Source organism: Rhinolophus ferrumequinum (genome assembly GCF_004115265.2).
Source record: "Rhinolophus ferrumequinum isolate MPI-CBG mRhiFer1 chromosome 13 unlocalized genomic scaffold, mRhiFer1_v1.p Super_scaffold_3, whole genome shotgun sequence".
Taxonomy (NCBI): Eukaryota; Metazoa; Chordata; class Mammalia; order Chiroptera; family Rhinolophidae; genus Rhinolophus; species Rhinolophus ferrumequinum.
The window spans coordinates 556,563-571,941 of NW_022680356.1; the positions used below are offsets into that span (position 1 = coordinate 556,563).

Below are 15,379 nucleotides of genomic sequence, written 5' to 3' on the forward strand. Positions count from 1 at the left end.
AGCCCCGGCAGTTAGTTCACTGTTAGTGCCGGCAGTTAGTGCCCTCCACAAGCTGGGTGAAGAGTGTGTCTGGAGCATACAGGGACTCCAGCACACCCATCCCACCTCTGTGAACCCTCACCGGGAGCTGTGGAGGGCTCGGACCTCTGAGCAGAGGTGATGATTATCAGGTGCCCTCCCACTTCCCCGCACACTGGCTCAAAATGAGAACAGTACCCCACCCTTCTGGCCTTGTGCACACACTCAGTAATGGGAGCCCCAAGGCCCCCCAAGGGCTCTACACAGCCCCTCATCATCCCCTTCAACCCAAACCCCACTTTCTGCCTTCAGCATTTGACTTTTTCTTGGTAGAAGTGGTTTGCAAAACAAACTCCTCAGGGAGGTTGTAGCCTCAGGTCCTTTGTGTAGGGGTACCAGTGCAACCAGAAAAGAGAGTTCTAGAACCTGACTCTGACACCCCACCTCCACACTCCAGTGAGCTCTCAGACCAGCAGGACAGCAGCATGCCCAGGGAGGGCTGCACCCAGGGCTGGCGTCCTTTGGCCGAGGGGGAGGGATGCAGCTGGGCGTCAGGGCTGCAAGGAGTCTCTTCTAAGATTCTGAAGGTCGCCAGAGCCAGACCCCTACGCTAGGGAATGGAGCCGGTGGCCCAAATCACCTTGGGTAGGGGGCTCCTGAGGGTCCAGCCCGAGAACCCCCACTCAGAAGGCCCAGCTTTGAATGCATGTGGCTCGGGAGTGTGGTGAGTACAAGAACTCTAGGGTCAGAGGGCAAGGTGCAGCCCCCACTTAGCTCTGCAGAGGACCCTGTGCAAGTCACCTGTCCATCTGAGACTCAGTCTCCTCACTGTAAAGTCGCACAGGTGACACTGACTTGTCTCCGAAGTGAGGGCAGAAGACTGCACGTGGAACACTGGGCATGGTGCTGGCAGCTGTCACTTTCATAACACGAGACACCGAACCTGTCTTGTTTCAAAGGCGCAGCTAGTCATGCCTGTACGATCGGTGCTGAGCACGCGGGACCCATCACACTCAGTCCTGTGGTGAGGCAGGAACCTGCACATGCTCCACCCAGGCTTTGCCTTCTCCTTCCCCTCTGGCAGCACTCCAAGTATCACAGAAAGACGCCAAGGTGACACTTTCTGGCCAGGGTCTTGCAGCAGCCTCCTCACTGGGGGTCAGGCTGATTCTCCCCGAGGGACAGATGTGGTTGCCCCAAGACCGGGAGAGACTCTCAGACTCCAAGTGTGACTCCGCTATCACACCACCCCCAACAGACATCCCCCAGCCCACCAATACCTGAATTCCTGTTAATAAAAAGCCATTCTTTTAAAGAAAAATACAATTTCCTTTTAAAATGTGACTATCTCTGGAAGACCAAACACCTCAGCAAGAGGAGTTTGTCTTTTCTAGGTGACAGAGGGCAAAGAATTCCTTCCAAAAACAGATGTACTTTCCCTTATTCCCCCACAAAAACATTCGACATCATATATAAAACAAACATCAAAAACAAAACAAAAAACAAAACGAAACTGAAAAGTGGAGGGAAGGCAGACTGACTAGGGACTTCGGGACCCAAGAACACCATAGTGATGAATTTCCGGGGTTTTCTGTTTGCCTCATTGTTCCAATTTGGAAAGGCTAATAGGCAAAGGTCAAAAACAAAAAGCCCCAACCAAAGTCTGTTCTCCCTTGCCAAAGGACCAAGAAAGGGGCAGCGCCACAAGACTGAAGTCTTTTAGACAATAAACTGCTCTCCTCCAGGTAAGCAGCCCAGAAAAAAACTACGCCTCCATCCCCACCGAGACCAGCAAAGGCCAAGTGGGGAGGCTGGACCTCACTTTTACCAGGCTGTAAAGGGGTGACAACAGTTCCTCTGGGTGGTATCAGAGAGGGCCAAGTAGAGAGCTGGGACTTTCATCCCCACTGGCTGGTGTTGGTAAAGCTCATGTGGGGAGCTGGATTTCCACTCCCACCTGGTATTAACAAGGCGACCACCCTCGTCCCCACTGGGGTGGTTATCAGAGGAGGTCTAATAGCGGGTCTGGGCTTTTGCTGCCCATTGAGGGCAGCCCTCCTCCTCCTGCTGGGGAACAGTCAGAAAGTAACAAGGCTCCCCTCCCCCTCCCAGCCAGGGAGGTAGCAGTGGAGGCCTAGTGGGCAGTCAGAACTCCCGCCCCCCCATGACCAGCAGTGACGAGGGGGCTCCCACTCTCCAATGTCAGTGGATGAGTGGGGACCTAGAATTCTACCCCCACCAGGCAGTAAAGGGCACATACCCTCCTCCCCTCAGAACATTTCAGAGGAAACCAGGTAATTCAAAAGGTTTATATAAGAGCCAGAGTCTCATAATATAACACCCAAAATGTCTAAATTTCAACAAAAAAACGCTGTCTCAAAATGAATGAAATACCAACACTGAGATGACAGAGAATTATCCAAAAAAGCTTTTAAAGGAATTATAGAAATACTCCTATGAGCAATTATGAACATGGAACACATGAAGAAACAAAGTCTCAGCAAAGGAATAGAATACATAAAAAAAGAACCAAATGAAAATTTCAGAACAGAAAAATACAATAGCCAAAGTAAGAAACTCAATGGATGGGCTCAACAGCAAAATGGAAGGGCAGAGGAAAGAATCAGTGAACTGGAAGATAGAACATTAGGAAATATCCAATCTGGCCAACACAAAGGAGAAAGGAAGGAAGGAAGGAAGGAAGGAAGGAAGGAAGGAAGGAAGGAAGGAAGGAAGGAAGGAAGGAAGGAAGGAAAGAAGGAAGGTAGGAAGGAAGGGGAAAAGAAAAGAAACAAGAAAAAAGAAAAATAAATCAAATAGAGTTTCTGGGATCTATAGGACTGTTACTAAAGACCTGACATTTGTATTATCAGTCCCGGAAAGAGAGGAGAAAGAGGGCAAGGCTAAAAAGTAGTTAAAAAAATAATGGCTGAAAACTCCCCAAACCTGGCAAAAGATATAAACCTACAGAATCAAACATCTGAGTGAACCCAAAAAAGGATACATCCCTAAAATATCCATGACAAGATACATCATAGTCAAACTTCTAAATACTAAAGACAAAGATAACATTTTGAAAGCACAGAGAAAGAAAGTTATGAGAATTTGTCACCAGCAGATCTAAGAGAATAAAGGAAATACTTTGAACAGAACGGAAACAATAAAAGAAGGAAATTTGAATCATTGGGGGGAGGAAAAAACAAAAAAAACAAAAATATTGGTCAATACTCCTCTTGCATTTTCAAAATTACGTCTAGTGGTTGAAAAAAATTGTAACACTGTCTGATGGGTTCTATATATGAAGAGGAAATATTTAAGATAATAATGTTTTAAATGGGAGAGGTAAAGGGACTTAAAAAGAGGTGAGGGTTCCATAGTTCATTTGAACTGGCAAAACATAAACACCAATAATTACTTTAAATGTAAATGATCTAAATATATCTATTGAAAGACAAAGATTGGCAGAGCAAAAAACATAACTATCTGCTGTTTATAGGAAATTCACTCCAAATATAATTATATACACAAGTTGAACACAAAAGCATAGAAAAATATATAATGTAACCATTAATGGAAAGAAGTCAGGATTGCTACATTAAGATCAGGTAAAGTCGATTTCAAAGCAAGAAAATTACCAGACACAGAAAGGCACACTATATAATGATAAAAGAGTCAATCAACCAGGAAGAAATAGCAGTCTTAAATGAGGACAGTAGGCCCTTTGTATTCACAGGTTCTGTATCCACGGATTTAATCAACTGCAGATGGAAAATATCCAGGAAAAAACATTGCATTGTTGCTGACACGGGTACTATGTAGTCAGGCCTACTATGGCACATGTACAGGCTTTTTTTCTTGTCATAGTCCCTAAACAATACAGTGTAACAAGCATTTGCGTAACATTTACATTGTATTAGGTATTGTAAGTATCTGAAGTAGGTGGGAGGATGTGCTGTGTATAGGTTACATGCAAAACTATACCATTCTATGTAAAGGACTTGAGCGTCCATGGATTTTAGTATCCTGAGTGGGAGTGGGTCCTGGAACCAATCCCCCACAGATAACTAGGGAGTACTATATGTACCATCGCAAAGAGATGCAAAATATATATGGGAAGCAAAAATGAATAGAACTGAAAGGAATAAACCAATCAACAATTATAGAAGGAGACTCAGCCCCTTCCCCAGACCTTGCCCTGTGTATCTCTTCTATTTGGTGGTTCCTGAGTTGCATGATTTATAACAAAACTGTAATCATAAGTGCTTTCCTGAGCACTTATGTTATCAAGCCTGAGGGGGAGAGGAGGGTGTGGGGACCCCTGAATTTGCAGTCTCTCCATTTGAGCCAGTGTCTGATGGGGGGTGGTCTTATGCAACAGAGCCCTTAACCTGGGGGTCTTCACTAACTCCAGGTAGTTAGTGTTAGAACTGACTGTAGGACACCAGTTGCTGTCAGAGAATTGGAGAATTAGCTGTTGTTGAAAAGACATATTTGGTGTCCGAAAAAAAAACCACACGCACAATTCTTAACAATCCCAGGAAGACTTTTTGTAGACACAGACAATATATTTTTAAAATTTGTGCAGAAAGGCAAAGGAACTAGAATAGCTAAAACAATTCTGGAAAAGAAGAATAAAATGGGAGGAATCAGCCTACCCAATTCCAAAACTAGTTATGTAGCCACAATAACCGAGTTGTGCAGTTTGGCAGAGGGACAGACACTTAGATCAATGGAACGGAAGAGAGAACCAGAAATAAACCCACAAAATTCACTCCACAGCTTTCTGGCAACGGTGAAAGCAGTTCAGTGGAGGACAGACAGCCTTTTCAGCAAATGGTGCTGGAGTTGGTACTGGGGTACAGGCACATGGCCACAGGAAAAACAGTGAACTTTGACCTAGTCTTACACCATATGCAAAACGAACTCAAAATGGGTCACAGATTTCAATGCAAAACATAAAACTTTTAGGAAAAAACAGAGGAGAAAATCCTCAGGATCTAGAGCTAGGCAAGAGTTCTTCCCCTCGATACCAAAAGTACGACTCCCAAAAGGAAAATTTGATAAACTGGATTTCATCAAAATTAAAAATGTTTGCTCTGCAGAAGACCCTGCTGAGAGGATGCAAAAACTGCAGACTGGGAGAGATGATCTGCAAAGCATGCACCTGACAAAGGACCAGCATCTAGAACATTAAAGAACTCTCAAAACTGAGGTGAGGTTCTCTGTGACATGCAGCCAAATGGAAACCCTAAAGGAGTGTCGCCGGTAGGAGTGTCGCCGGTACAATTTTGTGTGGTCACAGGATAAGGAAATGCCTGGGAATTCAAACACTTAAAGTGAGGAGGCGGTTTTCTCTGGGGGAAGGGAGGCAGGGGATGACATGGCGAGGGAAGGAGGGGGACCTCACCTGTACTGCTGATGTCTACTTTCTTTTTCTTTCTTTCTTTTTAAAGAGGGCGCAGCTCACAGTGGCCCATGTGGGGATCAAACCGGCAACCTTGGTGTTATCAGCACCATGCTCTAACCAACTGAGCTAACCGGCCACCCCTGATGTCTACTTTCTTATGCCGGGTGGTGAGCAGAGGTGAGTTTCAGTATCCTTTATATCCTTTTGTGGGTCCTAAATATGTTATAACAAGATCTGAATATAAAGAAAAGGAGTAGGTGAGAAAAGAAAAAAACGTAATGGTAAAAGTGAGGTCTTTTTGTTTCCTGGCTGGGCCACAGGTGACAGTGGCAGTATCCCTCTCTGACGGGCTCACACGAGAGGCCTGAACCTTCCTTCCACCTGTTAGTCCTAAAATCATAAGGGAGCTTGGCTGGAGCAACCATTCCGCCCGCAGTTCTCACCCTGGGTCAGGACTTGCCACCTTCCCTGGATAAACGTAACTATCATGTTCCTGCCCTCAGTGGCAGGTTCTAAGGGGTGGGGGTGTGAGGCTCCCCACCCCTCCTCAAGAATCAGACACACTGGACCCATGGGGGTAACAAGAGCTGTGTACCCGAAAGGTCCTGGGTGGGGCCTGGGCTTCTGGAAAAACAACTTCACAGAAAAGCTTCCTAGTTCACGTTCTCCTTGTCCACCCAGATAAAACACTTCGGAGATTTACATTCTACAATTTCTATTTTAAAATATATTTTTAAATTTCCAAATATAAAATTACATGCCAATAGTAAATACATTTTTAAACATGACACCATTTCCCCTGGGCCCTGGGGATTCTGCAAGGCACCTGGGAAACATGCCCCCCGCAGCCCAGACAGACTGACTTTGAGTATCTCCTGCCTCTTGGAAGCCAAGGTCCACGCTCCCTATGGATTTGAGTTCATAAGTTAGGCAGATCCAGTTTTCTCAGAAATACACCTGTGCATTTCAGACTATTCTACTGCTCCAGATAGAGCCGCAGGGGCTGCTTCTTGGGGGTAGAGAAGGGCAGCTGCCCACAGTAAAGAACCCACGGGTGTGACTCACTTTTAGGAAACACCCTGCGTTTCTAGGCTGATGCCTGAGCATAACGACAGCCAGAGTTAGGCTCAGACTGAGGGGGTCACGTGCATGCTGGCACCGTGTCTAGAACCCATACCGTAAGCAAGTGGCCCAGCCCACCTTTCAGGTAGGTGGAGTCTGTTTCCAGAATCACCTATCTGCCCTGCCATTGGACCAGTGGGGACTCGGAGCTTCAGAAGGGTGTCATGCCACACCCCCATGCCCCTGCATGCCAACATCAAAACTGGGATGCCAACATACGCCTACACTGCTGCGCTCCCAAAGCATTGTTTGTTTTTGTTTTTTTTTAACTAATGCTTCAGATTTAATGCTGAACCTAATGAGCTTCCTTTTTCTTTGCTCCCAAACTTTTAGAGAACATTGTTTTCATCCACAGGTCTGCAAATCACGTGCCAGAGCTGTAAAAAGGCTGACAGTCTGGTTCCACTTCCTGTGTGGGGCAGCGGTCAGGGGCAAGTGGAAACCGGCCCTTGGCAGCCATGAATATGGATCAGCTCGCTGTTCATTCAGTGGGAGGTCAGTCCCAGGACACAAAGCCACGTTCAACAAGTCTGGGTCCCTGTTCTCGTATTCTCCATGGAGAGAGCCCGTTCTGACTTGTGAAAATGATCATTTTCCGGACCCATAATGCAGCCAGCCTATTAGCAGCTTTAACGAGCCCGAAGGCTTTCTCCCCAATAAACAAGGCTTTCCTTCATGTGTCTTAGCAGAGGCAAGACCACAGCTAAGGCGAACCCTAAGGTGTTAACTGTTCCTGAATGCCGAGGGAAATGGGCACCTCTCCTTCCCCCAAAAAAGTAGATTACATACACAAAAAAGGAATCTGTCCCATTGGCCTGGCTTTCAGGTGCCAGCCTGAGACCTCAGTCCTGAGGGTGGGCTCCTCCCCAAGGAGCTGGGGCAGGCACGACCCCGTGACCACATCTTGCTGAGGCCTTAGGCTGGCTTTGCAGACGCTAGGCAGCACCTTCAAAGGGATCGACTGAGAAATATCCAGAAGACACCACTAATAACAAGGAGAGCCACACAAGCATAAAAATCCCCATACATTCAGATAGGAAATGGATTTTTCTCCAAGCTTAAGTCTCTCAAACATTCTTAGCTTTTGATGTAAAACTTCTCTTATATGACCTTGGTCCAAACGCAATGTCAACATCTGTTTCTCCCTCCCTCCCTCTCTCCCCTCTACCCCTGCGTCTTCCCCCACCCCCCGGCACCCCAATATTCATGGAAAGTCCATTTTACCATTAAGTAAAGAAAGAAGCACTAACAGTGGACACAGGGCAAAGGGTGAAATAAAATGCTTTAGAGTTGAGTGTAGGTTTCTCAGTGAGATGTTGAGGACACAACCTCCCTTTCTTCCTTTATTGCTTTAAAACGTGGGGTCCTGCTGCCTGACAGAGGCCCAGAGAATGGGGATGACACAGCTACCAAGAAGGAAGCTACCAGCTTCGGTCTCACAAAACGGGGGAACACCTGGGTCGTCCGACAGTCAAGGTCAAGCCACAGTCAGACAAAGCAAACTGAGGAAGGAGGATGCAAGTTGGTGGGTCCTCTCAGTACTCGTGCCTCCTGCCACAGATCACGGTGACATTCTCAAGCCACATTTTAGCTGAAGGCAGGAGGGCCGGCACAAGGAAGAGGTGAAGAAAGGGAACAGGTGTCCTCCCTGTCAGGGGTCAGCAAATGCCCACAGGGCCAGAGGTAGGATCAGGGCTTCCCCCTGGCAACCTGGGGGCCGGCTCACACCTGCCATCCACAGGAAGTATCCAGTCAGAAGGGCACCTGGGCTGGGCTCCCTGCCGGTCCAGCTGCTGCAGACCACCTGCAGACCACCTGCACATGGGGCAGGTACCTGGAGCGTAATCTAAGAAACAAAGCCACGTTTTCCAACCACTGCTGCTAGAAACTTTACTTAGAAAACCCGGTTTTAGCTGGTACAAAGGAAAGGAATTATCTGAATGTTTACATTCAACAAACAAAAACAAAAACAAAAACCACACCCACATTGGCCCAGTTATGTGGGAGAGTCGAGAAGGAATGGGCCTTCATTTTTATGCCTTCCTGAGAGGCACGTGACAGGAAGCGATTCCTGCACCAGTTAAATCTGGGCCCAGGAGGTGGAGGTAAGGGGACTGTCAGGGCAGTGGCGGAAGGGCAGGCCTGCCCCGTGCAGACAAGCTGGGTTCTGCTGGGGAACCACCAAGAAACAAAACCCTACAAAACACAGCCAGGACTGGATGCTCGAGCCAGACACCCCACAGCCCTGCCCCAGAGGGATCAGGGGAGGGTGGTCCACAGCTCTGCCCTCACAGTTCAAGGTGCAATTCAGGACACATTTCAAAGAGAAAAGCAGAGCCTTTGTCTAGGAAAAAGACCCCAAAATTTGAGCTCAGAAGAGCAGTGGAAACCACTGGGAACAATGGCTAATATTTTTGGAGCACTTATTCATTAGCTCATTTCATCTTCCCCACTGTTCTGTGAGGATCGGAGAGTCCCACTGACCAGAGGAAACTGAGGCCGGCCAAGCAGGATAGGAGCGGGCTTGCTGTCTACTTGGACCCGGAGCCAAGCCCCTGTTAAGCACTTCACTCCAGGTGAGCCGCTTTTGCCAGTTTTTATAAAAATTAACCTCCTGCTGAGATGCATGTCAACCAAAGCCATGTGCTCCAGGTTATGAATAAACTAGAGACAATGGCACAAAGTCGAGGCACTCAGGACCACCAGCTGAGCACTGGGTAAGCCATGCAACCTGCCCACCCCGATGAGGAGCTGCTAAATCTGTTTTTAACATGTAAAATCAGCTTTTTGTTTTTTCCCCCTACTTGTAATAGTTAAGAGAATACACACTAGGTTAACATAGCTATATTGGGTTAATGTAGTCCAAAAGTCCATCTTCTCTCAAGGTCCTGACTTTTCTAGTAATGAAATCACTTTGGCATCGCAGCAAAATGAAAGATGGCTTTCTATCAACCAAGCCCCAGGGACAAAGGCCCAGAGCTGCAGCAGTTCTGCTTCTGGAAAAGCCCGTCGGGAGAGAGAAGGAGAGCACATGAAGCCACGGAGGCTTGGCCTTGGCTGTGTCCACAGACACCCACTGAGCGCGTGAGTGGGCTCGCACTGTGCCGTCCAGTGTCAGGTGGTCAGAAGGGTCATCAGGAAGTTAAATTTGATGGAGAGAGTCTGTGTGTGACTCTGGCTGGGGAGGCAGTGAGAGAAGGCCATTTGAGAGCATGAGTTGAAACCCAAACAAGCAAGTAGACCCTGGGAAAGATCCAGCCAGAGGGCACACTGCCTGCAGACTAGGAAGGAGGCGCTGGTGGGAGCAGCATGGACAGGGGCAGTGACTGCCAATGAGTGGACAGGAGTGGAGGCCCTGTGACACCCTGCAAACCCTGGGAAGGAACGGGAAGCCACTCTCAACAGGGGACAACACGGTGGGCTTCCTCCTCAAATCTCATTCTGGCCATTAGGTGGGAGTGGCCATTACACGTGTGTCCCTCGGCAGGTGAGGGGGAACCCATTAAAATCCAAGGTCCCATTTCAGAGTGTCCACCTGGCTACAATGGCCCCGATTCATGGGCAACCAACTCCAACTGGTAACTCACTGGCCCTGTTCCTAGGATTAGCTGGAAATTATTTCTAAAGATTAGGATTGAAAAACATCATTAGTGTTAATATGAGAAAGAATCATGTTCCATTCAACACATTAAGAAAGTGGGGAGTGACCGGTTAGCTCAGTTGGTTAGAGTGTGGTGCTGCTAACACCAAGGTTGCCGATTCGATCCCCATGTGGCCCACTGTGAGCTGTGCCCTCCTTAAAAATCAGTCAATAAATAAATAAATAAGAAAGTAAGTCAGAACAACTTTCTAAGATTTATTTTTGACATGCGAGTATGCCCGACTTACCTCCAACAAGCATTGGAGACCACTGTTGTAAAATGCACAAGCAACAAGACAGATGAAAGCTCTCCCTGGGAAAATGTTTACCGCATATCGTAATGCCTGCTACAGCATCAGTTTGGGTGGAATGTGCAAAATCGAAGCATTTTAAAAGCCCAGTTTGTTCTGAGGGTTGAGTGTAGCTGCCTCGCAGCCTGGTCTTGGGCTAGGTCCTCAACATGCCTGCCTTTAGCCACTTGTATGTTTCTCTTCTGTCCTCTCCCACCCCAAGAGCCAGCTCACTGGCACCCGCATCAGAGCCTGATGGGGAGGAAGGGCTGAAATGCCTCTGGTTCAGCAGTTTCGGTTCCGCCCTGTGTGGCTTTGTGGGATGGCGTTTTTGTGTAGGGAGGTGGGAGGATTCCTGGGTTACAGTGATGTGTAAGTCTTACTTCTTTATCCATTTATCTGTAGAGCAGAGTCTACACACACAATCCACCCTGTGTCTCTCCAACTCTCTCCTGTCCAGTAAGCAATATACGATATGCAAATCTTAAAACTAGATGAAGAGTCTAAGTTCCATTTTTGATCTCTTCCTAGAGCATTCTTACTTCTGCTCTAATTCTGCCCCTCAGAATCCCACTCTTGAAGCTTTTCACAAGGTAAGCTGTAACAGCGTCAGACATCTCCAGGTAAACTCAAGACAAAAGTGAAAGGCAGAAGAAGAAAAATTGGAGAAATTCTTTACTCCTCTTACTGGCTGCATTTACAGACCGTTCATGATTATCTGACTAAAGCTGATTGTCAGCTACGAAAGTTTTTTATTACAGCTTTTAAAAATTTGGAAAAAGAAAAACACTCTATTTTTAATATCTTACACAAAAGTACTATTTCCATTGTTTCCCCATCATTTTTACCACACTCACTACCTCCAAGACTATTATAGCCACGCCTCACTAGTAGAAAAATATAACAGCTCTGCAGATTATGAAAAATGGGTCTGGCAGAAATGCTGAGGAATATTTGAGGGTTTGGAGGGGGAGTGGAGAACAGAATTGTTTTAGTTCTTTGACTAGTTTTGGCTTTCAATGTTTGGTTCAAATTGCTATGTTGTTTCAAATTATAAATTGCTTATGTAATTTAATATGCAAAAAGAGGGGGCTTAAGAACTTTTCATTTGAGCAACTGAGCTTTCAAAGGAAAACCTCAAAAGAAAAAGTTTTAAGAAAATTGCTTAACTTTAACTAGAACTTTCCAGGTATCCTTCAAAAACATCTTTGACTCTAACAGGCAAAAGCTACTCACCATATTCATGGTCAAAAAAGACCCAAAACACCAGCACTTTGGATAGAAATAGTTTAGCGAGGGAAAAATGCCTGGTATGTGTTTATTTAGCATACCTTTAACACCCCTCCATCCCCCCCACACACATCATTCTTTTGTCTTTTTGGTAAGGCCTGGTTTAGTTTCTTCCAGCTTTATGGAGAAGTGCATGGGCACCCAGACTTCTAAGCCGCTCATCCCTCACCTGAGAAACAGCTGTGGGTGCAGGACGGGCCATTGTCTTACAACGGGATGCCAGCCACCACACCTGGCCAAAATGGGATATATGCTAACCAGGCAGGTCCTGGCCGGCAATAACAGGGGTACAAAATGCACCCCCTCTCTCCAAGCCCCGCAACCCAACAGGGAATCCAGAAAAGGGGCGCTAGTACTGCCCATTAGGGTCCAGTAGGAGCAGCCAGATCGCCGCCCCCCGCCGGCTCAGGCCTCGGTCCATCGCGTGCCGGGACCGCAACCCCAAGTCCTCAGCCTGCGCGTCAGCTGGCGCGGGTCCCTCCGGTCGTAGCACTGCAGTCCCTAAGCTCCCACCGGAGCTGGTCAGCAGCGCAGTGATCCGAGAGACTTTTCCGCGCATTCCCGCCCAGACCCGCGACCGCGGTCCTCTTGGCCGAAAATTTAGGGACTCGCAGTGGCGCCCGCCGAGCTTCACCTCCTCCCTGCGGAAACCCGGGCCCTCTGCGCCCCGCGTCCGCTCACCGGGCGCGTGCCCACAGCCAGTTCTGGCGCGGTGGTCCTGGGCTGGTGCACACCCTGCGCTCTGCTCCCAGCACCGCCGGGGGCGGGGATGTTGGTAAACCTGCCCAGCAGCCCGGTGCCCTGGCCCCCTGCCCCTGCCCCGCCCCCCTCCCCCGCGCCCTCAGTCCTCGGCCCCAGCCCGTGGGCATTCCCTCCCCGGGCGCCTCGCACTGTTCCCTAGCCCGATCGCCCTTCCCCCGGCCCCGGCCCCCGCCGTGTTGGCACCCCCTCCCCGGCTCAGGGCCCCGAGCGCTCTCACCCTCTTTCCGGAGTGCAGGGACGAAGAGCCACGGCGGCAGCAGCAGCAGCAGTAGCGGGGCCCGCCCCATCCCGGGGCCGCGGGTCTGGAAATTCTTCCCGTCGGACGGGCGGCTGGGCAGCGAGGCCAGCGGCGCAGACCAGTCCGGCGGGCGCCAGAGTGGAGCGGGGAGGCGCCCAGCTCTGAAAGGGGCGGGCCGGGGGCGGGCCGCGGGGGAAGGAAGGGGACCCCGCGGGCCAGGAGAGTAGAGGAAGGGAGGGAGCACGAGGGGCGGGTGAGGAGCCCGCACGGGAGGCGCGGCCAAGGCGGGGCGGGAAAGGGGCCCGGCCTCCCGGCGTCCAGCGCAGCGCCCCGGGCACCAGCCGAAGGTGCAGGGCCCGCCAGGCGTGGAGGAGCGAGCACCCGGTGTGCCCAGCGGACGCTCGTGGAGGGTCGAACATCAAGAAAAGCGCGAGCAGGAGTGCAGGGAGGCAATCCACGTGCGGGCGTCAGGGGAGCAGCAAAGTTAATCATAAACGACCTCTAAGCCACGCTCACATAATCGCAACGATAACAGACATTCCTAACAGAACTTCCTCAAAGGAAACATTTTCATGTGATCTTTTTGACAGCATAAGCTAGATCATGTCATTCCTTGGCTCAAAACTGTCAGAACCTTACAGTGGCCCCTGCCTTCTGGCTGCATGAAAGTCTGCAAGGTCCTGCACGGCCTGGGCCGGGTCCCCTCCGACCCCACCTCCTCACTCCACTTCCGTTTGTGCTGGTTTCTTCCCACCCCGTCCCTGCCCCCTCAGCGGCCTGGCCTCTTCAGGTAGATTTGGCTGTGAGGAGACACCCAGGCAAAGTGGATTTAGACAGGTTAGTGCTTACACCCGCAGCCGAACAGAATCAGCTCCTTTGTCCCTGCGCCACAGGACAACACCAAGCCAGGTGAGCAGTGGGTGGGCTGCTGCTGAGGCCAACGTGAAACTAGAGCCAAGCCATTTCATTGACTTGCACTGAGCCTGCAGCTGTGTCCTTGGGAGCCAGGGAGGGGCATGGAGGGGAGGAGATGGACAGGCCTGTGCTCCACTGAAACAATGTCCGAGGAAGAAAAACAGCCTTGCGGCATTTTCCACAAGATGGGAATAGGGTGCTGCCCCTCCCCCCACACACACACACACACTCACACACAGCTGCTCCCCAGGCTTGCCTGCTTTGCTCCAGGAGGAATCTCGGGCAGTGTGCCCAGACGTGGAGAAGACTACAGTCAAGCCTGGCCTACGTGCCTTCGTGGAGGGGTCCCCAGGACACCTCAGCAGAGCCCTTCTCACAGGCTCCTGGCCCTTCCTCACATACACCAGGCATGCTCCCACCTCAGGGCTTTGCACGGACTGTTTCCTCTGCCTGGAATGCTGTTCCCCCAGACTCACACCCTCTCAGTTAACTCTCTTCCTTCAAGTCTTTGCTCAAATTTCACTTTCTTGATGAGATTACTGCCTTGTATAAAACCGGCTGGTTTTCTATTGCCGTGGGACATACCACCCCAGACATAGCAGGGGCAAAACACCACCATTGTATGAGATTGATGGAGCCTGTGGGTCAGAGACTTGGACGGGGCTCACCGGGAGACGGTTTCTTTCTTCTTCCGTCTCTGCTGCCATCTGAGGCCCAAATGGCCAGGGACTAGAATCACCTAAAACAGGGGTGAGCTAAATATAAACTGTGGGTCTATCGCCTACCTGGCAAATAAGTGTGATTGGAACATAGCCATTCACGTATTATCAATGCTGCTTTTGTGTGATAACAGCAGAGTTGAGCAGTTGTGACAGAGCTCCCGTGATCCACAGAGCCACACGATCTGGCCCTTTACAGAAAAAGGTGGCCAACCCCTGACCTGGAGGCTCCTCCCGGCAGGTCGCTGGCCCTAGTGCTGGGATCACAGGAGTCTAGGGCAGCTTCTCCCCCGTGGCCTGGGTGCAGCCGGAAGTCTGCGAGGCAGCTCCATGCGCCAAGAGCAAGCGTCCATTCTAGTGAACAAGGTAGAATCTGTATGGCCTTTTATGACCCAGCCTTAGGTCACCTAGCTCCACTTCACCATTTCCTCTGGGTGGAAGCAGTCACTATCCACCCTCTCAGGGAGGGACCAGAGCAACCCCCTCTCGAAGAACTTGCAACCATGTTTTAAAACTTCCACAAGCACCAAAACTAAAAGGTGGCATATCCGTTCCACTGTATCAGTCTCATACTTGACACCGATCTGAATGACATAGGCCCCCGTAGGGGTAGCCGGATGGCTCAGTTGGTTAGAGCGCGAGCTCTGAACAACGGGGTTACCGGTTCGATTCCCACACAGGCCAGTGAGCTGCGCCCTCCACAACTATAGTGAAAACAAGGAGCTGCCGCTGAGCTTCCAGAGGGGTGGACGGATGGCTCAGCTGGTGAGAGCGCAGCTCAACAACAAAGTTGCCGGTTCAATTCCCGCATGGGATGGTGGACTGTGCTCCCTGCAACTAAAGATTGAAAATGGTGATTGGACTTGGAGCTGAGCTGCGCCCTCCACAACTAGATTGAAGGACAACGACTTGGAGCTGATGGACCCTGGAAAAACACACTGTTCCCCAATAATCCCCAATAAAAATTTTAAAAATAAA

General features: G+C 49.7%; 1 protein-coding gene across 3 annotated transcripts in view; it reads right to left on the bottom strand.

Annotated features, from left to right (window-relative positions):
• MERTK (MER proto-oncogene, tyrosine kinase) overlaps positions 1-13,182 on the bottom strand; it is an 89,140-nt gene extending 75,958 nt beyond the window's left edge. The window contains exon 1 of one of the 3 annotated variants that reach the window (XM_033100906.1): positions 12,747-13,182. In XM_033100906.1, the coding sequence (XP_032956797.1) occupies positions 12,747-12,816 (70 nt within the window). In that variant the 5' untranslated portion in view covers positions 12,817-13,182. Of the gene's footprint in view, positions 1-3,699; positions 3,717-12,448; positions 12,527-12,746 lie in introns of those variants that run through there. The other 2 variants (XM_033100907.1, XM_033100908.1) reach the window with 2 other exon arrangements.
• Positions 13,183-15,379: the final 2,197 nt, after the last annotated feature.